Source organism: Chrysemys picta, chromosome 1 (genome assembly GCF_011386835.1).
Source record: "Chrysemys picta bellii isolate R12L10 chromosome 1, ASM1138683v2, whole genome shotgun sequence".
Lineage (NCBI taxonomy): Eukaryota > Metazoa > Chordata > Testudines > Emydidae > Chrysemys > Chrysemys picta.
The window spans coordinates 150,002,846-150,028,789 of NC_088791.1; the positions used below are offsets into that span (position 1 = coordinate 150,002,846).

Here is a 25,944-nt window from a genome sequence, read left to right on the forward strand (position 1 = left end):
GGCGCCTACGTTTAGGGACAGCCAGGGGACTCCACTCCACACGCTACCCCTGCAGCTCCCATTGGCCGGGAACTGCGGCCAATGAGAGCTGCAGAGGCGGCGCCTGTGGATGGGGCAGCATGCAGCAGGGCCACTGGGCCGGGCCTGCACATAGGAGCTGGAGGGGAGACATGCCGTTGCTTCTGGGAAATGCTTGAGGTAAGCACCACCCCGAGCCTGCACCCGAGCCCCCTCCCCCCCCACTCTGAACCCCGTTGGTCCCAGCCTGAAGCACCCTCCTACATCCCAAACCCCTCATCCCCAGCCCCACCCCAGAGCCTGCACCCACAGCCAGAGCCCTCACCCCACCCACGCTCCAACCCCCCGCCCTGATCCCCCTTCCGCCATCTGAACACCTCGGTCCCAGCCCAGAGCCCCCTCCTGCACCCCAAACTCCTCATTTCTAGCTCCACCCCAGAGCCTGCACCCCCAGCCAGAGTCCTCACCCCCTCTTGCACCCCAACCCCAATTTTGTGAGCATTCATGACCTGCCATATAATTTCTATACCCAGATGTGGCCCTCGGGCCAAAAAGTTTGCCCACCCTTGGCGTAAGGTACATTTCCCCAATTCCTAAGAAATGTCTCGTATAAAGCAGAGGCAGCAATATGTTGGTATTGTGATTAACAGCATAGGACTGGTAGCCTGGAAATGGGTTCCATTCCAAACTCTTTCCCCAACTTATCACAAAACCACTTCCCCCTTACTATGCCTCAGTTTCCCCAGTTGTACAATGGAGATAACATTGACATGATGTAGGTAATGATTATGAACCTAACATTTGTGAAATCCCTTAGATCCTGGGTTAGAGGGTGTTATATACTACTACTATAAACTCCTTAAAAAACAAAAAACCCAAAAAAGACATTTACCTTTCTTTTCCGGAAGAAACATGACAATAAGACAGGCCAGACCTCCCAGGAACAGGAATGCTGCCAGTGTCCGTTTTCGGCCAAACCTAATGGGGTCCCCAAAAAGGATAATGCTTAGCATTTCTACTCCACTTTTCATCCAAGGACTTCAATGCACTGAGCAATCTAAATTCACTCAACACCACTCTACTCACATGGCATAAATTACTGAAAACAATCTCCTGCAGAGTCTTTGCTTTCTCACTCTTTAAATTTTCAAATAGAAACCTCTGGTCCTCTCATAGTATGGTCAGTGCATGAGCCTGTCAAGGATGCACTAAGTAGTGCAGCTTGCAAATCACTAAGAAATCTCCAGGTAGACTGGCTGACTATTCCTAGCTTTTTAATTGGTCTCCCGGTGGAGGGACAGGGAAGTGGGTACATGCAGGAGGAGCTGTTCCTCAAACACATAAGAAAGAGGGAGAAAAGCTACCTATTAATAAAGTTTGGAGATGACCTCTACTGAAAGAGAGAAAGAATGGAGTATTGCAGATCAAACACAGGCTAGATGGCCCAGCGTTCAGTAAGGTTGCCAATCCTCCAGGATTGTCCTGGATGTCATGTGATAAAATCTCCAGGAATACAGCCAACCAAAACTGGCAACCCTAGCAGTCAGCCCTATAAGGCCCAACGCACATACCCCACCATGGGAGCTGCCCCCAAGACAGCACTCTAGTTCCAAAAGAATTCAGCTTGGAGTGGCTTAGAAAGTATTATGGGATTCTTTACTATGGTGTCACAAGACCAAAAGTCTGAACAATGCCATCCTGTGTGTTAGTAGAGAGTCAGAGCAGCTAGACTCTAAACTGAAGCTCTCGAGGAGAATTCTGTAATTTGTGTGCCAGAACTAGAGTATTATTTACTGCTTGGGAGTGGTTAGGAAAGATTAATTTCTCTTTTTCCATGAAAAAATAATTATTTTTTTTACGTAATTCATTCCCCCAGGAGGACAGAGTAAATTGGGATTGTTAATACTTCCTGTAACAGGACTAAACTGAGAATAAGCTAAGGGCAAACTGGTGCCCAGGAAAATTACCTCTGGCAAAAAGTTAGATATTGGGCTTCATTCTATTCAATACTCACCATTTTTGGTTAATCAAGTAGATACAGATTGGGTAGGCAGGTATCTCTATCAGCCCAGAGAGAGCCAAATTGGCATAAATACTTCCACCTAAGTCACCTGCATTGAGAGTCAGACCATAATATACCAAGCTGCACACAAACCTGGGGGGGAAGGGGTGGGGAGGGGGAGAGAGGAGAGAGAGAGAAGATGAGAAAGAAAAACAAGTATAAAAGACTAAGATTTTTCTAGGCCAGATTGGTGCAACTAGTGCCTCTACTCCAATCTCCTTCCTCCAGCCCAGTCACTACTTGTTATTTCAAAGGAAGGAAAAAGCTCTTCAAATACAATTGCCTGAGCAATGCTTTAGGCAGAGGGGAATTATTCCTTTCTGCAGAGATCCAGCCCCTGACATTTTACTTTAAGAATGAAATTAAGAATGTTGTGTATAAATAAAAAAAAATTATCCAGAACTTTTTAAATCCAACCACAGTATGAATATGAAACAAATACATTATGACTTGATAAAGGTACAGACATCAGCCTTTACAGTTCCCACTTTTACCCATTCCTGGAACTAATTCTTTACAATCACAGATATTTTTAGTAAAAGTCACAGACAGTAAATATCTTTATTTTCCGTGTAACTATTTCTGACGTTTATGCCTCATTACTTGTAATCACTTACCTCTCTTTGTAGTTAATAAACTTGTTTTACTGTTTTCTTTAATCCAATGTGTTTAAATTGAATAGTCTGAATAACTATTTGAGATAAAGGGAATAATATGCTAGCTTCTTCGGGAACAACGAACTTAAAATATTTGAGCTGTCAAGAAGAGGGCTGAGCGGTACAGGACATACACTTCTGGGGGAAATCTGGGACTGGGGGGGCGTTGGGGTCATCCTGCAGCATAACCAGGACTGGCAAGAGCCAGAATGTAATCCAGGTGTGACTGGCAGACTGCAGTTAAAAACACAGACACTCAGGGTTTGGCTTTCATGCTGGAAGGCTGTTTGTGAGTGGCCAAGGTGGGAGCTACTTCAGCAAGGCTTTGTAAGTCACCCAATGTTTCAGGGCAGGGGTGACAGCCCCCCACTGGTCTGGACTTCCCCCACCAGCTGGTGACACTAATTTTCCTTTAGGGTACATACACTGCATTGTACAACTGGGTCTGCCTGACGTGCACTTGCAAACCCATTTTTTCCAAGTTTGCCTTTGAACCTCCACTTTGCATTGTTCTGCATGCCTCATATCTGTGCCGGTGCGTTCACACTGATATGCAGACATGAGTGAGAGACTGTCTTCTGGGGGTGTATCCCAGGTTACTTGGCATTCTTGCAAACGTAGCCACTTTAGAGCTTGGTTCCTGATGTAGTGTGGGACAACTTGTCTGTCCATCAGAAGTGTTCTTAGCCCACAAACACATTCAGCTGAGCCATTTCAAGTCTGCACCCTCCCTGCTATGAGTCAGACCAGGGATCCAGCACCAGTGGAAAGCCTTTGCCTGCTTGGGGTTTCACTGCTATTTCAGGATTCAGGCAGAGCAGCTATAAAATGCTAGTGGACAATTCAGCAGCAGTATCTATCCTATAGAAGGCAGCTCTCAGAAAGGGGCACAGCCATGTCACCTGCAACCCAGTTGATGCAGCTTACCCGCTGCCGCAGAATCCCTGTATGTAGGCAACATTTCTGGAGCAGAACAACAAGCACAGCCTGGTGGGATCTCAACACCATACAGACTTGGGATGACCAGCAATGGCTCCAGAACTTCCGCTTTTAGCACATGTTCCTAGACCTGTGCGAACAGCTTGGACAGACATTCCAGCACCAGAACACACACATGACAGAAGCCATACCAGTCCAAAAGCAGGTCATTATAGCCAGCTGTTTACCCCAGACTGCTATGGGCCCGTGGCCAACCAGTTTGGTGTTGGCATGTCAACTGTGGGGGCTGTGGTTATGTAAATTTGTAAGGCGATCGGGCACTTTTACCCAAAGATGGCTGGCATAAATAGTGTTCCTGAAATAATTGCTGGTTTTGAGAGAATGGGCTTTTCAAACTGCTCCGGGGCTATCGATGGGGCTCACATGTCCATAATCTATCTTCCACAAGGAGCAAATGAGTACATCAACTGCAAATTTGCATTGTTATGCAGCTGGACTACTGAGGCAGGTCCATGGACACCAATGTGGGATGTACTGGCTAGGTACATGATGCCAGGGTTTTTCAGAGATCATACCTGTACCTTCACAGACAAGCAGGGAGATATTTCCCTCCAAATGACACTGTTAATCTAGGGGACCCCACCTACCTCCTCCTGCCATGGCTTTTGAAACTGTACCTACTTCAGAGGGCCTTGCAAAAGAAAGTTCAGTTACACACTCAGTAGCTGTAGGACGATGGAGTAATGTTCATTTGGGTGGTAGAAGTCAAGATGGGGCTGCCTTCAGAACTCTCTGGATGCCAATGCCATCCTCACTGTGGCCAGCTGTGCACTGCAGTGTGTTTGCCAGGCAAAAGGAGAATCATTTCATCTGCAGTGAATTCAAGACACTGCTGGATTGCAGGAACATTAAATGCTACCAGAAAGTGCACCTATCATTACTGGGGTGGAATCCCCACAAGCAAGGGAAATAATTTATTCTTAGGAATCTATTGTATCGGACTGTCCATGTTTATACACATACTATTTGATAATGTTTGAAACAGTTCTACCTGAATTTCTAAAGCACCAATCACCAGTCTGTCTAGACATCACATTCATAAATCAGCTTTTTTCCTTTTCTGCTTACCAAACAAACTGGCCTTACAAACTTTGTTTGTTAGTGGCTCCCCAGATCTCTAGCAGAGCAGATGACACTGTATTATTATATAGAAAGTTTCAAAAAACTGTTTAATAACTTACTTTACTTTTCTTCCCTTATTTATCACAGAATATTGCATTAAAACATCTTAAATATAAAAATGATGTCTCCTTTTGCTGATTATTCCTCACCTGAAGTTAGAAACCCCAACCAATAAAAATCTACTCTAACAAAAGTCAACCTAAAAAAGGTTAATAAAATCTAAGAAGTCAAAAACAAAACCCTACTTCAATCAGAATTACTACCCTGAGAAGGGGGTAGTGCCAAAGACTCCATGAAGTCCACTTAATTTTACATGGAAGGTACTCTGATATCATGATGATGGGCAGCGGTATAAACCTCTAAGACAGAGAAGACAGACACCACAACTGGTTGCTGTCATGGCAGTATTACAAAAGGAAGATTTTCTATTTTTAAAACAGAAAAAAGTATTAGCTAGTGGTTTGTACAGGGGACTGAGAATTGGAGACCTGGATTTTATTCCTGAAAATGCCATTATGTCATGTAACACCCCCCCCCCCCACTGCTTTTCCATTTGAAAATTTGATCTTACCCAACTCTAAGCCAGATCCTGCAAAGGATGTACACATGTTTAACCTTAAGGGTGTAAATCTTTGCAGGACCAGGGATTTTGTAAAGAATTTTAAGTTCCTTTTATGAAAAGTACTAGATATTTATTTTTTAAAGCAGCTCTCTGAACAGGTCAGTATCTTGAATACTAGAATAAAATTGGCTTACTATCCAAAGGAACCAAAAAATTTGGGCACTAAAAAAGAATCAGACTAAAACCCCACAACCTTGGGCCAAAGAACTAGGACATGACCAATCTTAGCAATTTTAAGGGCTGTAGGGAAAGACACAGTTCTCAACTACTTTTGAGATTCTTGGATGAAAAGGATCATAGAAGTGTCAAGATGAAGTACCTCAGGCCTAGATTATTAAAAGGACATCAGGTGAAGAATAAGCACCAAGAGTTAAGGAACTCAAACAAAGATCCTGTTCCATGCACAATGCCCTTAGTAATAAAGACACAAAGCATGACAAGCTGTCTCTCAACAACACGGTTTTTCAAATACTTTAAAAAGAGCTGAACTTAAAAAGAATTGCAAGTACCAGATGAACATCATGATCAAAGTGCGCCCCAAAAGGATCTTGTATCGGAACAGGTCCAAGAAACTGCCGGTCTCTCTGTGACTCCTGTCAGCTGGGAGCTTTAGTGAAAAAGTACATTTCTGCTTGCAGTTCCTCTTTGCGATGAGATAGAGGGCATTTTCTGCTTCTCTCAGCCGACCTTGTGAGTATAACCAGCGGGGGGATTCAGGAATGAATCTGAAACAGAGATTTCATTGCGGCTTTAGGGCCCTACTCTTATAGATGATTGGATTTGCCTATTTGGAATAAAGCTGAAGGACATTTCAAGGTAAAGCATGTTTTTTCAAACAACACTTCACCTCAGGTTTAGAATTCATCTGTAGTTGCAGGTAAACTACACTTTAATAAAAAGTGGGGCAAATAAGAGCACCTTTATTTCACAATTTTCTGGGTATCTAACATGCAACAATTTTGCTCTGTATATTAAAATTCCACTCAAATGTTAGGAGTCTGCGTTAGAGAAATACAGAATTAAGGATGTATGGATTAAGCAGTTACAGTACAGAGGCAGCTGCTGGTTATGAAAAACTATACTGGTTTAGCTGTCTCGCATCATCGCCCCAACACTGTCCAAAATTCTCTCCTGCAGGCATCAGAATAGCCACTGCAAAACAGCTCTATCACTCCCTATTGGCAGAATCTGATTCATACAGCTGAGATTCATGCCTATAAAAATCCTCCTGTGCCCCTTGTTTTCAGTAGCTTATAACTTCCTGAAGCTTTCACCTTTCCAGGTTGTGATCTCTATCCAAAGCTGATTTTTTTAAACACATCTAATGTGAGCAAAAGTGATCCAGCCACCTTTGCATAAAAAGTTAGATAGGAGAAAATGTTCCTTTCCTAACACAGAACATCCTTGCAATCTTTTTTTGAACAGCTCTAGAGTCAAACAACTGGAGGACTGAGATTTGGTACAGAAACTGCACTTACTGTAGAGAGGTAGTTTTGAGTAGAGCTTTGGAGTCCTGAGAGTAAAGCATTTTTATTTTTTATTTATTTTGCTTCAGAAAGACAAGATGAAAGGTTAGGGTGTTTTTAACTAAAGATTTTTAACCTAGAAATATCAGGAATGTCAAGTCAGACTCTTCACTAAGGGAAGAGCAAAGTTCTCATTGGGATTTATATTGTAACACCTCAACTGAAGGGGTGAATGTGTTGAATCTCTAATAAAAGGTTTCTTTTATTTAAAATGTCACTTTCAAATGCTAAATTTTTGCTCATGTCGTCTTGGCTGGAAGGCTATGACGAATGGACAACTAGTCACAAGATCCAAAACATGAAAGACAAACAGAAAAAAAAATAGTGCTTTTAATAAAAACCTTTATGTAATAAAAAAATGGCACCAAACTGAATTTTTCCCTTTTGCAGGTCACCTTTAAGATTGTATGCACAACCTCAATACTGTCCCTTGTGTGCATGCATTATGATACTGCCCTTGAAACTGAGAAATAGCATGTGATCATGTAGTTACATATATGCAGCATCTTGTAGTAAATGTGTAAATCCAGCATATTCATGTATATGAAATGTGCAGAGTAAGCTGTCTTAATCATCATACTAGAGAGTAAGAATAAAATTCAGAGTAATAAAAATATGGCATATCTAGGCCACTCAAGTTTGCAGATATGTCAGCACTGCAATGTAAGAGAGACGTGAGATTTCTATGTGGTGTATGAGAGAAGTACCACTATCTTCTCCCTAGTGCTCCATTTGATCCTTAGAGAACTCTTTGACCTACTTTCTCAATTCCTACTTTTTTGATAAAGGCCAATGAAACAATTTTAAAAACAATAACTTACAGAGAGAGGAGAAAGACTACTGTTCCCTCCAGGTTAACCACAACTGCCAGAGTCCTCCAGGAGCGAATGAAGTACCCTAACATAGCATACTGGGCAATTCCCACTGCAAAGAACAGGCCACCAATCGATCCTAACACATTGGAAACATATAGGGGGAAAAAAAGGTTACAAACCATTTCACAACATTGCTCATCCCCACTATGTGTGATCAGAGAGACCAGAACTTTACTAGGAAGGCAGGAAGTATGCACAAAAAGGCTACTTGACTCAAAAATCACAGAAAACAGATCCTTAACAGGGAAGAACTGTTAAAAAGATTAACAAACAGAAAAAGAACAGGACAAAAGAAAAATGCTACAAAAATAATTATTTGGCCTTCCTATAGCACTTTTCACCCATCAATTTGAAAACAGTATAAAACAATTAGCTCTTATAACCCCCACGTGGCTTGTTGCAACCTCCCACACTCGAAAATAACTACTACTAATTATTGGAAAGATGACATTTCCAACAACATAAAACATTATAAACTAATCTTCATGGTTCATGAGATATTAAGCTTTAAAACGGTCACTGATCCCTCAGCCAAGCACTTTCCTGGCATTAGGCAAAGCGTAAATGTGTCAAGTTCCAGACCTTGGAGCAGTGTAATTTGCAGGCACTATGCTAGCATGCAAGCTGTCATGCAGTAACAACTACAATTAAAGGTGTCTAAATGTTTTTATTATATGTTCTTTGCAGTGTTGTTGCAGCCACGTTGGTCCCCGGATCTGAGAGAGACAAGGTGGATGAGTGAGCTAATATCTTTTGTAGGACTAATTTCTGTTACCTTTTCCAGACCTGAAGACTTCTGAGAATCTCAAAAACTTGTCTCATCCACCAACAGATGTTGGTCAAAGAAAAGATATTACCTCATCCACCTTGCCTCTCTTCTATTTTAAGTTTTTATGCTGATTTTTACCACAGGATGATTTTTTGGGGGAGGGGGGGTAGTTTAAGCAAAAGTGGTCCGGCCACTTTTGAGTATAAGGAGAATACAAAAAAAAGGGGGGGGGGGAAGAGAATCTTTTTTATTTAAAAAAAAAATCTTGTGGGCTTTTTTGAGTCCTGCTACACCAAAACTGCATGAGGGAGGAAGGAATTGAAATTTGGCAGTCAAACAGCTCCCCTTGAGAAGTGCATTCCTGGGTCCAAAGTTCTAAGTGAAGGAATGCAAGATCATGCATACATGTGTGGTTTGTTCAGCTACATAGTGTGCAGAGGAGAGTGCCTCAACTAATGTGCATTTGCCAGTGTTCAGTCTAAGTGGTGCAGAAATCTGAAGTGGCCCAAAGTCATTTACTGTGTTCATCTAAGGTGTACATTGAATGTAGCAAGGCTCAGAGACTGTATGATCATGCATATGCACAAGGGAACAGAGTTTGCAACATTACATTTGGCATTTCTTGACACAAGTGCTTAAACTGAGATCTCTAGAGCTTAACAGTTTTCTATAAAAGTGTTGCAACTGAAACTGTACCTGCTAATGCCCAATAGGCAGTGCCCACACATTCATTCAGTAGAACAAAGGCCACCAGAGACATCCCTCCATTCATCACCCCCACCAAGAAGCGAGAGACTGCAAAGAACTCGTATGAGGGGGAGAATCCATTTGCAATGGCAAACAGGATGTCAAGGGCAAAACCTGGAAGACAAAGCACAAGATTTAATTTCAGAAAAATACCTGAATGAGAAAGACTGCATTTAGCATGAGCATTACTTGACATTCAGTGAAACCTGTTCTAATCAAATCATATTCAAGACCTACAAGAGTCTGTTGCTTAATGTAGATGGGGCAGAATTGTAGTAAGCACACTGGGGCAATCTCTTAAAGGAGATTGCCTAAGAAAGGTGGTGGTCTTCACAGGATTTACTGCACTAGTACCCCACATCAGTTCATAGAGAGCAGTTTTTCTCTTCAGAAAAGCCACCATCACATTTGACAGTAACCAGGATATCCTGTTAGCAGTTTCAACAGAGAAGCCCAGGACTGAACAGGCCATGAAAAGTTCTCTCTCCAGGTCATACCTCCTCCTTGTTGTCAGAAAACAGTGTGGAGGAAGCTTGCACTGCTGTTATCTGTTCTGTTACTAGAGGGTTTCAGTGTTCAGGGTCAGACACCTTTTACCAGCACTGAGTTAATACAAGACTTAAAAATATGTCATATTAAAATTTAACTTTTTTTAAAAAGCATATGTCCTGTACATGAAATCCCCCGAACAAATGTATGGTATGAAAATGGTACATAAGGTCCAAGGGTTTTAAAACTTTGCTAAGTTCACAAATATCTAGCATGCATGATTTGAGAAGTGATGACAAACTCATCTAGAACTTTTAGGAGCCTTGACAATTAAGAGAGAGGTTAATGAATAGTTAATTTCTGATACTCTGAAATTTTAGTTTCATTTTGTGGAACATTCAGGGATCATGAACATCATGGCAAACAATGTGGGCCCAACTTTTAAATTTAAGCACGTGTTGGGGGTCCCATCTTCACAACTGGTTGCTTAAACACTTCAGGCATTTAAGTGCTGATCTGAGCACACAAATATGGATTACTTGCCCCCAACTTGGGCTCCTTGTGTGTAATGGAAGATGCAAAATTCATCTCTATGCCTTGGCTTTCCACAAAACTTGGATAACTGCTACTGTGTCTTCTGAGACAGACGTTGAGGCACTAACAAGACAATGACATTTCTCTCCAGTCGTTTTGTGAGGGCTGCAGTGGGTTACCTGTGAGATAGACTTTTTTCCTCCCAAAGCGATCTGAGAGCTGGCCAAAAGAGATCACTCCAACAAAGACACCACTGAAGAAAAACGAACTGGCAACACTGACTTTGTATGATGTGTTCCCAATTAAAAACCACTAAGGAGAAGAAAAAAAAGCTTTAGTCAAAGTCCAAGAAGTGAACAGCTTGGGGATTAAAAATCTTTTAAAAACAAAAATCCAGCTCAACCTCCACTTTAGTCACCAAAATATCACCCCAAACACTCTAAACACTTTGGCCCATTGTACAATTCCTCCCCTCCTCCAAAACAGTAATGCCTTTCACATCTGAGAAGGTTAGGTTCCTCAAGGGAACATTATTGTTTGTTGGCTTTGTTGTTTTTTTACCTATGTACCTTTCATCTCCGTACTTGTATGTACATGACCATTGTATCTAGGCAACATACACAGAGTTAAGGGCCACAATTTGGGTCCAAAGATGACCCTAGCTCTCCTCATCATGACCTACCTTGTAAGTGAGATCCATTTGGTTGGCTTCTACTTTTCTGCCTGTGGACGCACTGGCTTTTTTTTTTTTTTTCTTCTTTAAAAAAGAAGAGCAGGCAGTGTGGGGTGGGGAAAGGGGGAAAACTTTCCTTAGCACTGTATCTATTGTACCTGTATTGTGGATAACACGAGTCTCCAGAGCTGTTAATCTAGGCAAGGCGTAGTCAATTCTTTTTTGTGAAGGTTCAAATTTCTTGGTCAAGGTATAGTCATAGTCCATACACCCTCTACCCCCAAACATGACCCAAGTGCACCCTAAACACTCAGAACAAAAATGTAACAAAAACAAACAAAAATATGATTTTCGGGGAGGCTAACTCATGACTGAGTTCTTGGGGTTAGCAATACAAGCAGTGAGACTCTAGAAAGGATTTGAATGAGAAGGTGGGGGACCTAGGTCAGGGGTCGGCAACGTTCAGCATGCGGCTCGCCAGGGTAAGCACCCTAGCGGGCCGGGCCAGTTTATTTACCTGCTGACGCAGCAGGTTCGGCCGATCGTGGCCCCCACTGGCCGCAGTTCGCCGTCCCGGGCCAATGGGAGTGGCGGGAAGCCGTGGCCAGCACATTCCTCAGCCTGCGCCGCTTCCTGCCACCCCCATTGGCCTGGGACGGCAAACCGCGGCGAGTGGGGGCCGCGATCGGCCGAACCTGCCGCATCAGCAAGTAAATAAACTGGCCCGGCCCGCTAGGGTGCTTACCCTGGCGAGCCGCGTGCCGAACGTTGCCGACCCCTGACCTAGAGCATTAGGTGACATTAGGAGTTTATTCCAAAAACAGGATGTAGCATGGAAAGAGGCATTAATGAAGAACTGGGAGAAGGAAACATGTGGCATCAAGGCGGACACTGCCAGCTAAGAAGGGAAACATTGGGGGAGAGCTGTACAAAGCCTTGAAAGTGAAGATGAAATGTTTCATTATCCTTAGCAAGAAACTGTTCTGCTCATATTCACCTCATAGGTTCCCTAGTTCCTGAACCCTTCATCAGAGTAAAAAGATTACCTCTGTCAACTTTACAATTCATTTTGTTATTATGAACATTTCTACTAGATAACATCCAAGTCTCTTCAATTCCAAGAACAAACCCAGCCCTACAAATCAGATCCAGTTTCATTTTTTAACAGGTCTATATACTGCAGCCTCTACAAGGCAATAACCTCCAACACAAAAGAATTCCAGAATGAACCTAACAGCATTCCTGTAATAAGGCGGTGGGATACCCCACAGCCCCGCTGAGGGCCGAACCTCCCCTAATACCAACGTGGGCGGAGCCACCCGGGTCCTGCGCCCGCCCCGAAAGTATAAAAGCCCGCCTGCAGAGCTCAGTGGAGCCCAGGCTGGCGGAGAGAGCAGACGTCCATGGCTGAGCTCCCGCTTGGGAAACAGTCGCAGGCCGCGACCGGCCTGCTGACTCACCGGGACGATCGAGCCTGCCCCGTGCCAGCTACCCCGAGGAGCCAATGCTGGTGGAGAGCACCGATGACACTAAGACAGCCCAGGTACCATACGAGGGGGAGTGTGGAAGTAGCCCGGGGGCAGCCGACCCCAGTCTGGCTGCTGCACTGCCAGAGCCGATGTCAGTATGTTGCGACCAGGATTCCCACTGACAGCAGCGAACGTCCGTTGCTGCTAGGGCCCCGGGCTGGGACGCAGTGGAGTGGGAGGGCCTGCGTCCCCCCTGCCACCCACTCCTTGGGTGGCAGACTCCCCCTTTTCCCCTGGCCTAGAGAGGCTGGGTACCTGCTTGACTATTGGTTTGCTGCCTCGCCTCGCCCTGACCTAGGGCCTGGGCTGCCACCAACTGGCCCAGCCCCTGCTTAAAGGCCTGGGTTTCTGATTGCCTATTTAACTGCTGCCCCGCCCTGACCTAGGGCCTGGCCTGCTATAGACTTTGCCTCAGCCCTTGCATAAGGGCCTGGGTTCCGACCTCTTGGCTCAGCCCCTGCTTACGGGCCTGAGCCCCTAACTGTGTCTGTTGTTCCAGACTGCCACCGGACCCGGACGGATGGCGGACTGCAGCGAGGCGGTGGGATACCCCACAGCCCCGCTGAGGGCCGAACCTCAGCCAACTCTACTACAGTTCCATACTGTTCAATGATACTACGTTTTCTTGTGTTCTCTCCACTACAACCTATCTTGCTTACCTTTCCCTGTTCATTGCTGCTGTGTTCATTTCCCGATAACATCCAGATCCTTTCCCTGACACGATTGTGCCATTTTCCCCACTCTTGAAACATCCGTGCACTGACCTTCTGAATTCCCTTCCCTCTTCTACTACCCAGATGCTCCAAACACCGTTACATATGGTTTTTCTAGCAGAGCTTAAAAAACTGGTTTGAAGCCCAGTAATGAACAGCCTCATCAAAAGCAGCAAAAACATGTAATCAAAGCCTACAGAATATTTCAGGAACACCATGAAAATAACTTGATTCGTCTTACTGTATGTGTCATTCTGAATTATCACTTAATGGGTGATCTGTGCATGCTGTTATAGTTAGTAACTGGCCATAAGGAATCCAGATGCTTGAGAAAATTAGCTTTGAAAGTTAATTATTGCCATGCATTTTTCAAATATTTTTTCCACAGTACGTAGAAACATCTAGAGAACAGGACTCCGATAACATATACACATTAATTTCAATTATCAGGTTTTTTTCTGCAATATCACAAGGATCATAGTGTAATTCTTGATATAAATGTTAATTAAGCCCGATAATCATGTGTCTGAGTGATACTTGATGCTTTCTGAATCAGTCAGAGCTCAGGGAATAATTCAGGTACAGCGGACAGCAATTTGCTCTCTAAATTCACCCAAATGGTTAGAAGAACTTCATTTTAATGTAGTCAAGACTTACTACTTTTTTCCCTGTATAAGGCCCATTACATCACATCAGTTCATGAAATAATACTTAGTCTGTGCGTTATTCGATTTTTTTCCACTATGAATTTGTGATGGCCACATTAAAGTTACTCATGAGTTGTAAAGACAATTGTGCAGATCATCCCAAATAAATGCAGATAATGTCTTTAGACCACTCCATCATGAATTATTAAAACATATTTTACAGAATTTTTTTTAGGACGTTTTTGTACATTTGACAGTATTTTAATAGGACTATTCTTTCCACCCGTAAACCCAGGTACCACAGTTATTAGGCGTTCAATTGAACAGAACTTAAAAAGGAAAAATTATAACTAATACCTTTTAGCTACCACATAACTTTAAAGCCTACTACAGCAGAACCTTCCATGCAATAGGACAAGTACTGCATCCCACACCGAAGTCTGAAAATCTCCCCATTCCAATAGTTTAAAGCTCCAATTTCTAGTATGGCATGGTGTCCAATATCTCACGAGAAACATGATCATTCAGAACTTGTCAACAAGGGTCTAGATTTTGAGAAGTGGTATTTTCACTGCTCATTACGACACGCTTAAAGAAGGAGGACTTTCACAGTGTGGTTGTTCATCTCTATAAATCAGGCTCCTTTAAGAGATTGCAAGTTGGGCACCCAGAAATAAATCGCATCACTTTTGAAAAATCTAGGCTAAAACTTTAGAATACCACGAGGTGATCTTCCGCCAAATAAGCACTACACCTCTAGCAGACCCGAAACATGCTGTAGTTTAAATTTATCTTAGTCGGATGCAGAATTTTTAAAGAGATGAATCTGTGCTGCAAAGTTCAGACCCAATTCTGAACCTTTCCAAAATATGAGAATGTTCAGATACAAACTTTTTGTGTAGGTACTTCCCTAATTATTTTTTATTTGTTCTTTGCTTACATCTCTTATTTATAGAATGAAGCCATGTGAAAAATTCTATGGAGAATCTAAGTCCCTGATGACATTGGTTGGTGCCACATACACAAACGTAGTTGAATTCTTCACCCTTGTTTTTAACCTTAAGAAGATGTGTTACATTTGAAGAAAAAGTTGTGTCTACAGAAGATTTTAAAATGTTATAGCCAATTTAAATTTTCTTAAGTTATGTACTAAAGTTATTATACACAATCACATTTTAAATTTAGAGTTAAGAAGATTATATTTTTTTTACTCTTCATTCTTTTTGATCTATACTACAGAATGGAGCAGCATAGAAAGTGTCTCTAAACAGAGTTAGTTGGGAGTGTGCTAAAACTGGCAGTTTTTATTAACATGCTTGTAACTAAGGCTGAGAATCTGTCATGGATTCAGTGACTTGTGCGGCAGCTGATGCGGCTGGCTCGGGGTCATCTGAGCAGCTTGGGAAGCACCTGGACCAGCCGCAGTTGGGGCAGTCTCGGGCCACCGCGCCCCTCCCCCCCAGCAGCAGCAGGAGTTTGGGGGTGGGAGGGGGCTCAGGGCTGGGGCAGGGGGTTGGGGCGCAGGAAGGGGTGTGGGCTCCGGGCAGTGCTTACCTCGGGGGGCTCCCCAGAAACGGCGACATGTCCCTCCCTTGGCTCATAGGCTGAGGGGTGGCCAGGCAGCTCTGTGCGCTGCCTCTGCTTGCAGGCGCCATCCCCACAGCGCGCAGAGACCCCTGGGTGCACCTCTGCCTAGGAGCTGAGGGACATATCTCCGCTTCCAGGGAGCTGTGTAGAGCCAGGTAGGGAATCTGCCAGCCCTGCCAAACCCCACACCCAGCACTAGTGGGGTCCCGGGCCACCCCCCCAAAGTACCTGTAGCGCCTCCCCCCCGCCCCCAGAGCACCCAAGATTTAGTCATGGGTATTTTTAGTATAAGTCATGGACAGGTCACGGGCAGTAAACAAAAATTCATGGCCTGTGACCTGTCCATGACTTGTACTAAAAATACCCATGACTAAAACGTAGCCTTACTCATAACCAATGACGTCTGAGTTTTTTTAAAACATATATTTCCAAGCTAAATTAACACCTCTGGACATTAGTCAACTGTTAGTGCTTATAAATGTATGGTCAAACTGCACAGGTCTAAATTCAGGTCAGAATGGGCAACTACATATGCTAATTTAGCGTTACTGTGTATCTAAGGCCTAGCTCCACAGCATCTCATGCACGGTCTAAATCCCCACCCCAGTACAGACTGGAGTAGTTTATATGGCGAATTACATAGGAATCATGGGAGGGATACTTGCAAAAACTTATAATCCTAAACCTATAAACCCTAAACCTCACTCTGGAATACCTCAAACAGCTCCTGCTATGGAGGAGCTGCAGAGCAACCTCCTCACGGGTTCTCATGCTGCATGCAGGCTGCCTGGGGTACATTTAAACATAGCACTCTTTATGAATTAAGCCCCATCATGAGAATGGCAAAAATGACGTAAGAAGAACACAGCCATCATGCAGAAGTTTGAACACTAATGCCACTGATCCTTTTTCTCAGTTCCAATCCACTTCTAGAAACATGCAACAGTATAATGTACAACTCCCATATGAGAAAGTTATTGAAGTTTTGGAGGAGACCCAAATGAGCAAGGTCTATATAGCAGAACAAGGCTGATTTGTTGTTTCCATGCATACATTTGAACAGACAACTTGTTCTCTAGTTTGACTACAGCACCTACTTTTTGCTAATCAGAACGCTCATTGGTTTGGAAACCAAGACAAGATAATTGTACAACCAGCTCCTCTACTTTTCCCACTTTCCCTCCATGAGATGCATTAATCTCATAGTGGGCTCAGAAACCCATTTCATTATTTATTACCTCGGAAGCTATTGATGTGAAACTGCTGCTGAAGTGCACGTGCTTATGAACTTCACTCCCATTGGCTGTCAGAAGCCATTCCCCAAAGGCTCTCTCTTCATTAGTTGACTGGTTGCTATGGCTTTGATTAGCTGAGAGCTCTTCGAGGTCCCAGTGGTAGGGAGGTGTCGCCCCTACTAGTGCAATGAGGATTGCTTCAGTGGCTACATAGAGCTGAAACAAAACAGACAACAATCAAAGATGCTAAACCAACACCAAAAAAGCAACATTTAATCCACAGAGATTTCAAGTCAGTATTAAAATGCCCTTCCTGTCTTTTTAGATTCTCTTATGACTACAAGATGCTTTGACTAGTCCCCAATATCTAACATCACATACTCAAGTATCATGATTCCAGACGAGTGGTTCGCATGCTTTTAGAGCGTGGATCACTTTATTGAGAAACCCTCTTCGTGGATACCTCCTTTCCCCCCCCAACCTTAAGATCCCAGTGACAACTATGGCAAATACAGGGCTTGGATACATGAAAGAGTACTTAGAAGAGTATCAAGAAAACAAAATGAAAACGCATTTTAATGGAACTAGATTACATTCTTTTCCACCTCATGATTTTATGCCTGTACTGTTCACTTTGTCCCCTTGGGAGGCACATTTTACTATTTGAACCACATATCCCCCCACTGCCTACAGCAGACACCCTCCATCACCAATCAAATCTCTCCAGATCTCATTGCAGTTTGATTGTGTCCTCCTGTTTGCTACATTCCCAGCACTGGTGTCTTCTACAAACCTGATCAATTGATTTATATTAATACACACACCCACACACTCATGCAACCTGACAAAGACATGAGTCAGGGATCAGAGAGATGCTTTTTATTTAGTTAGTTAAAAAGCCCACTGAAAATCCAAAGTGTCCTAGTCTGGCCTACAGCAGGGAACACTGCTGCTTGAAGACTGAGGCTATGGCTATGCTACAGTGGGGCAGCTGCACCAGTGTAGTGCTGCTAGTGCAGATGGGACAGAGTTCTCCCATCAACTTAATTAGTCCAGCCCCCCGAGTGGTGGTAGCTATGTCAGCGAGAGAAGCCCTCCTGCCGACACAGCCCTGTCCACAGCGGTGCTTAGGTTGGTGTAACTTGCGTTGCTCCGGGGGATGGCTAGTCACACCCCTGAACGACATAACTTATACCGATGTAAGCTGTAGTGTGTACACAGCCTGAGTTGTTTCCCCATTGACAGAAGAAGATCCACAGACCACCAGTCAACAAATTCAAGGTGTCCAGACTGCAGGTTGAAAACTACTGTTCTAAGACTTACGTAAAAAGAGAAATCCCACAACCAGAAATCAGAAAAAATAAGGGAAGATTTTAAAAAGTTGTTTGTGGCATTACCAGATATATCTCCTAGGTCTGCTGGATTGTGTGATCTTATTTAAATAAGCACCAAATAATGCTATCCTGGTCTAAATAACACTTGAGAATTCAAGGGTTCTTATAAGCCCAAAATTCATTTATTACCAAGTTAACAGCCAGCATCCTTAAATTAGTAAAATATTTTGATGCATTTGGTTTGGGGAATGGAAGCACAATACTCATTTTTCCTTTAAAAGGAATCTAGTCCACAGAGCACTCAATCCAAAAATAGATAGATATTTTGATACGGAAAGATTTCAGCTGCAAGCTTTCTACAGCTAACAGCATACATGGAGAAGAACAATTTTTAAAAGCCTATTTTTAGAATAGGTCCTTTAAATTAAAAAGTACATGAAATATTGGGGATATATCTTGCTGCTATTCAAGACAGAACATATTTCTATATTACATCTAATTGGACTCGCTGTTATAAGACTGTTTTAACCCAAAGCTCCTCAGAGCTTTGTTGCCAACAGCAATGTTGCCAACTCAATTTTGTCATAAGCCTGTAGACATTTAGTGCTTTCTTGAAGCTTTAGCTTCTGAAATTAAGTGAGATTCTTACCTTTCATTTAAAAACAGTTCCTGGCCCTCATAGTTGTAGAGAAAAGCTTGAAAACATGAACCAGACCAACACTACAGGTAAAAAAATCCAGAAGACAAAACAGAAATTTGGCTTTTATTTATCATGATTTGGGGGGGCCTCACTTTAATTTTGAATGCTTGGGATGTGATGTTACACAATCAGAACACTAATGTTTTACATTAATTTTGCAATGGGTAAATGATTGTGCAAGGTAGTAGAGAACCAGGCCTTTTATTTTCAATTTGGTATTCACCCTATAAATATAATAAGTCAAAATTATGCCATTTAGTTTACATTCTGCCTTATAGTCCTATAACATTTGAATTTGCTCCACAGATTGAGGCTATTGTTTCACCACAGATAAAGCATTGATTTATTTAATAGGTGACCATCAAAAGGCGAAAATAGCCATATGCTCTTTTTTCTTCTTTATGATGGATGAGGTTCTTGTTTTTAGTGTTAAGCACATTAGAAATTCAGATCCTGTCTAGCTCAGAAAATTCTGATGACTAGCAAACCTGTGAAATGACATCACCATAAGAGCCAAAAAAGTGCAAGCTGACCAATTGAGGGGGTGTGACCCTGGGAGACCAGGTGCCAGCTCATGCCCAAGTCCCCATGTCTCAACTGAACCCTGACAAATGCACAGTTGGAATCAGCCTGGCCCACTTGTGTGTTAGTATTATTAAAATAGGCATTAGAATTATAAGACTGTTCAGTATTTAGGCTTTATTGAATGCTTGGGAGTTGCTGTATGCAATAGTTTCATTTATAACATCTGTATCCCATACTGTAAGGTAATATTTGAGCCATTGCATTGTGAGCCTCTGTGACCGTAAATCAGCAGACAGGAAAGAGACATTAATTAGTGTGAAAGGCTGATGTTCAACAGAAGACATTATGTCCTTCCCAACAGGAAAGGTCCATTGACATCAGGTGGACCATTGTGGGATCTTAAAGAGGACAAAAGACATTTGTTTTTTTCTGCTGTCTCCATCCTCCTCCCCTGCCTGTGAAGATGAGTCATGCAAGTGGATTCCTCCTATCAGCTGAGTTCGCAGCTCAGAGCACATGGCAGCAGGGTGATTAAAACCCCGTATAAAAGGAATTAGGTATCTCTATGCTATTTGAACTGTGGGGGGCAAAGTGTTTCTAGGCATAAGCGACAGATACCCAGCTGATTAGGGTTAGCCCTAAAAGGCACATAGAGCTTGCTGATTATAGAAGCTTTCATTACCTTTTGAAACCTACACAAATAAATTACAATCTTATCTACACGTACCTGCTTAAACCTTGTAAATAACTTCAAGATGCATTTCCTTGATAATATATCTTTATATAATTTATTATAGGACTGACTACAAGCGTTGTCTCTGGTGTGAAATCTAAGTGCAACTGACCTGAGGAAGAGTGACAGGTTCTTTAAGACGGGGAGTAACCTCAATATTGCTGTGATTTTTGGTATAAGGGACCATCACAAAGGTACGCTCACCTGGAGGCAACATAGATTAGAGTATGCAAAGGACCTCTCTGACTCCATACTAAAGCTGTTATAGAATCTGAGGAGTTTACACTTGATAATTGGTTGGTAAAATCTAACTATAGAATTCACAACCAATTTTGGGTTTGTGCCCTGGTTCCTAACAATCTGCCCTGAGGTTAATATTCTCACTCTTGAGCCACTTCAGGAAGCGTTACAGAGGGGAATGGATTTTTAGTCAGACTGTTTAAAACTATTTTGTTAACCAAGTTTTGAAGTTAATTTCCAAAATATTAATTTGTTAAGTCAATATCTAACAAAAATATCTTATCACCTCTGCTCCCGATACCAAGGTGTCTGTTCTCATCATAAACAAACTCCAAGACAACCTGGATATCCTCCAATAAAACCAAGAAAGACTAGAGTTGGCATTTCTAATATTACTGTTGTAAAAGTGAACACTCACAAAAAAAAACCCTTTTAAGAAAAAAAATTACACCTTCTTTATCATAAAGTAGTAAAAAAGAAGCAAGGACAATATTTTTGGTTTGTTTTAACAAGTCCTCTCTTGATCACCTTTAAGTTGTGGTTTTGGGGTTTTTTTTTAAACCAAATTATTAGAATTGGGGCCCTCACCACAGGGTGCAGCAGCAATACCCTCTGTCTACTCATCCTCATTCTTAGTACCTTGGGGATGAAGGAGAAAGAGTTTCTCCGAGTATTGCTCCTGGATGGCCCGGGAAGCCTCCAACTTCCATGCTGGCATGGCACCTGATAAATGTTTCAAGCACTGTGGTCCCTTTCCTGGGTAGAAGCAGATTTCATGGTCTTATTGGTCAGTTTCCAGTTTGGAACAAAAACGATCTATATGAATTTGGGTATTTTCTTAGGCTTGGTCTACATTTAAACTTTTGCTAACATAGCTATCTTGGGTAGGGTTTCATTCCACCCCCACCCCCCATAAGCCCTAGTGTAGACTTAGGTCAGGTCTACAATACAATCTTAGGTTGATGGAAGCCACCTAATAATGTATATATCTATACTACCAGGTCATTTCTGCTGACCTAACTTGCCTGTAATGTTGATTTAATTACTCCACCTCCACGAGAGGCATAGCACTTAATTAGATGTTGATGGGTCGAAAGAGAGGCAGTGTAGAAGCAGAATTGTGGCTTCCAGGAAGTGTCTCACAATGCTCCACTGTGACCGCTCTGGAGATCATTTTCTACTCCGCTGTACAGCAGCCAGGTACACAGGAAACAGTTCCTCCTCTGTTGAAGCCCCGGGAACTTTTGAATTCCCATTTCCTGTGTGATCTGCATGGAGAGCTCGTCAGCCCAGCTGATCATGGCAACTCAATGCCCCAAATGCACTCCAGCCTGGACTACACAGGAATCACAGAATAGGACTGGAAGGGACCTCAAGAGGTCATCTAGTCCAGTCCCCTGCACTCATGGCAGGACTAAGTATAATCTAGACCAGTGGTTCTCAAACTAGGGCCACCACTTGTTCAGGGAAAGCCCGCGCCGCTTCCTGCAGCCCCGATTGGCCTGGAGCGGCGAACCGCAGCCTGTGGGAGCCGCGATCGGCCAAACCTGCAGACGTGGCAGGTAAACAAACCGGTTCAGCCCGCCAGAGACTTTCCCTGAACAAGCGGCGGCCCTAGTGAGAACCACCGACCTAGCCCATCCCCGATAGGTGTTTGTCTAACCTGCTCTTAAAAATCTTCAATGATGGAGATTTCACAACCGCCCTAGGCAATTTATTCCAGTGCTTAACCACTCTGACAGTTAGGAAGTTTTTCCTAATGTCCAACCTAAACCTACCTTGCTGCAATTTAAGCCCATTGCTTCTTGTCCTATCCTACCTGTCAGTGCTTATTTCTCCCTACCAGAAACAGCACTCCACCATGTTCAGCTGCAGCAGGACTCTCCAGCAGCAACCAGGAACTGTTTAGTTCTATGGCTTACAGCAAGGCTGCTTGAATGACATCACAACGTTACATACAGCCGCTCCTGTCTCGGCTCTGGAAATAATGCAGGATAAGGAGCGAGGTGTTTGTAATGCTCACAGTAAGAGTGCACAGCTGAGCAGGGTCCATGCTTCTTGGGCTATGGCATAAGCACGGCTAAACCAGGCTTTCAAAAGAAGGCACAAGAAAGTTGTTTGCCGTTGATATCAGAGGAGGGAGGGAGGGGAAAAAAACTGCATCATGGGAGGCCAAAGCCATGTTCCCATTACCCACTGCGACAATGTTTTGGTCCCATGAGGTGTTGTAAACCCTTCCCCAAGCCCCCTGCAGCTAGTTGCACCGTGGGATAAATACCCCTGGTGCAACTGCTCTGTGCATCAATGCAAGCGTTGCTAGTGAGGACACATTCCACCGACACGAGCATGGTGAGGACATGCACGACCAACTTAACTACTGTGGCAGCTGGATGTCAACTTACATTAAGTTAACTTAAGTGTAGTTGTACTTTTAGTTATATCAGCAAAAAAGTCTTTTTTTTTTTTTTTTTTTTTTTTTTTACTTATTTTGTTTGGGGACCTGGTATATACTATGTTGGCAAAAGAACTCTCTTGCTGTTATAAGCTGTATCTACACTAGGAGACTTGCCGATATAGCTATACCAGCAAGCCTTTGTAATACAGACAGACAAACTGCTACACATGCAACTCCTTCTTGCAGAAGCCTCAGGTCCACCCCTAGTTAATCTCAAAAAGCATGTGTCTGGGGCATCAATTTCCAGGCAGTACACGCCATCCAAACAAATTAAACTGATAAACATTCTCTGTGCCCCTCTTCCCCCTCAGTCCCTGCCCTTTACATATGATAAATCCCTGGTCGTAGGAAAGCCTTGAACCAGGGCTTTGGAGCGGAGCCTGGAGCTAGAGCGCGGAGCAGCTCTGGAGCAGTGGAGCTGCAGGTTTTTGCCTGGAGCTGGAGCGGAGCCCGAGCCCAGCTCCAAAGCCCTGCTTTGAACCATAGAGTTTTGAGAGGTGGCCTATCCATTAGCCCCCCTTTTGTGCAGCTCCTCTGCAATGCAAAGGAAGCTCAGGAAGTTGTAATGGCGCAGCAAATGACCCATACAATACCCCTAAAACCTATAATTAGTTCTATAAAGTGTTCCATCCTGGAAGCTTTTACATCCATGACTCCTACCATTCCAGCCGTTAGCGCTTTTTACTGTAGTTGCATTTCATTAATTAAAAAACACAGTAATCAGCCCTTATAATGAAGTATTGATGAATTTACATTAGATTTGAATGATATAGTCTCATATATTTGACTATTACTGTAGCCAAGAGATCCAGTCCAACTGTCTTTAAAAAGACAAACAAGAACACCTTCAACACTGCTTTGCTGCCATTTCAATTGCCTTATCAACAATTCACAATAAGCCTAGTTGTTCTCAGCAAGTATCAGGTGAAACAGGTACCGCCAGAGGCAGGAGAAAAGGTAACACTGTAGATTTAAGACTAAAGGTATTTGAGATTTGGAAAATGAAGGTGTTGAACAACAACAAAACATGCTTCACCTTCCTTCCCCGGAAAAGTATCAATAGCTTCTAGCATTTAAGGCTGACCTTATGAGTTGATTCTTAAAAAAAAAAAAAATAGAAGCTTGTTTCATTGGTTGTATAGAAAATTTGGAATGGCTGTGAAGAAGGGAAAAGATGTAGCTTTATACCAAAATTATCTCATGCAGTGGCTTGTGACTTGAAGGAATTTATATTCTGAAAACGTGCATGTGTGAGAGAGAGAAGAGGGTTAATGAAAAGAGTCATAACCCCCATACTGTGTGTATATTAGATATATTTTAACAACAAACTCTCTTCAACTATAAAATAAACTGCATATATCACCCACTCCCTTGCACTTTGCTCATTTTTCCCTCCGATTCAGGACTAGTACCTTTCCACTAACTGCGTTAAAAATTTTTAAATATCACAAAAATGACAATTCCCCTGTTATCCCTCCTTCCCAATGCAGATTTGATCCAGACTCCTATTCTACCTGGGGGATTACTGACCCACATACAGTCAGTCCTGCAACCAAAGATACTTAAAGGTTTAATATCTTTTAAATCAGTAGAAAAAGAAACAGGAGTCCAGCTTTTCCTATCTACAGGTACATCATGTTTTCAGCTCTGATATCTCAAAACACCTGAATTTAAAGATAACTATTTTAAAGATTTTTTTTAAGAGATACTGTAAAAGACATCAAATATAGATATAAAGACATACATTGATGTGGCAAAGAATTTTAAACATTCAGAAGTCAGATTATAATTTCTATAACCACTGTCACTGGGCCACACTATATATACACAGATAGAGGTGTGCAATTTCCATAAAAATTTACCTGAGTTGTCCACACCTACATAGAGACAGACGTGAAATCACTGTGTATTAAAGTTAGACTCAAAAACATGACTAGTAATGCAGAATATTCCATCTGTGCAATGCAGCCAGGTTATAGCCAAGGAAGAAATCATCAATTCTGAGTACGTAAAATTGTAACCATAATAGTGCAGTGAGTTTTGCTATATAATTTTTGTTCATTTTAAGGGGAGAAAGAAAAATTGAAGACTCAACTCTCCCAATTTCACCGAATTACAGAAATGTGCAAGCATAAAAACACGCACCTCAATGCGCGGGTCCTTCATCCACCCCTCCCCAGGCACAGACCCAGACCCTCCCCCCCCCCCCCCACAGACGACCTCACCCGCCGTCTCACACAGACATCGTCTCACCCGCTCCCCCCCCCCCCAAGGGCGCACCCCCCTCACTTGCCCCCCCAGCCCAGGACACCCCCAGGGCGCACTCCCCTCACGCCCCCCCGGCACAGGACACCCCACACACAGCCCCCTCTCACTCGCCCACCCCAAAGCACAGCCCCCTCGGCAGCCCCCCAAACACCTCCTCTCACACCCCCAGAGCCCTCACCTCGCCCGCCCCCAGGCCGCGGCCGCCTAGTCGCGCTCGGAGGCGCCGGGCCGGGCCCCACCTGCAGCAGCACGGCCAGCAGCGCGCACAGATACACCTGGTAGGGCCCCATCTGCCCCACCAGCGCGAAGGCCTCCTCCACCTCCATGCCGGGCCGGGCCCGCGCACGCCCAGGAGTAGCACCGGGGGCCCGGCCAGCCCCTGCCCCACGACCGCGGGCAGCGCATCCCCGCCCGGGCGGGAAACAGCCAACGACTCTGACCGGGCAACAGACACGACGCCTCGCTGCTAGGAGACACCCTGCGCATGCGTGTTCTCGCGCGGGGAGGGAGATAAGAGCGAGAGAAACCGGTGACGTAGGGGCAACAGGCGATTGATGAACTCGAAGAGACGGTGCATGCGCAGTACGGCCGTTCTTGACCTACGGGCACGCACCTTTGCGGCCATTGAGGCTGAAGGAAGGGGCGGGGCTTGGGGGGGTACAAGGGCGGGGCGAGAGTAGACGTGGGCGGGGTAGGGGAAGTAGCAGCGTTTGCGCCGGCGCGAGCGCTCAGAAGGGCAGTAGAGGCCGGGTACCGTGAGCTGAGTGCGATGGGGGCGTTGGACGTCCCGAACAGGCTGGCTATTGAGAGCGTCGCGCTGTGCATGCGAAGTGTCTAGCACCCAGCTTCAAAGCCTGCCTGCCTGCCTGGATTGCGGGGGTGTCTG

General features: G+C 43.8%; 1 protein-coding gene across 2 annotated transcripts in view; it reads right to left on the minus strand.

Moving 5' to 3' along the window:
- The window catches only part of SLC22A15 (solute carrier family 22 member 15), a 44,381-nt gene extending 18,787 nt beyond the window's left edge, over nucleotides 1-25,594 (minus strand). The window contains exons 1-8 of one of the 2 annotated variants that reach the window (XM_005292677.5): nucleotides 25,298-25,594; nucleotides 16,807-17,019; nucleotides 10,599-10,731; nucleotides 9,346-9,510; nucleotides 7,827-7,956; nucleotides 5,989-6,204; nucleotides 2,033-2,173; nucleotides 911-996 (exon numbers count right to left, since the gene is read on the minus strand). In XM_005292677.5, the coding sequence (XP_005292734.2) occupies nucleotides 911-996; nucleotides 2,033-2,173; nucleotides 5,989-6,204; nucleotides 7,827-7,956; nucleotides 9,346-9,510; nucleotides 10,599-10,731; nucleotides 16,807-17,019; nucleotides 25,298-25,384 (1,171 nt within the window). In that variant the 5' untranslated portion in view covers nucleotides 25,385-25,594. The remainder of the gene's footprint in view (nucleotides 1-910; nucleotides 997-2,032; nucleotides 2,174-5,988; nucleotides 6,205-7,826; nucleotides 7,957-9,345; nucleotides 9,511-10,598; nucleotides 10,732-16,806; nucleotides 17,020-25,297) is intronic. The other variant, XM_005292676.5, reaches the window with a different exon arrangement.
- Between the last annotated feature and the right edge of the window lie 350 nt (nucleotides 25,595-25,944).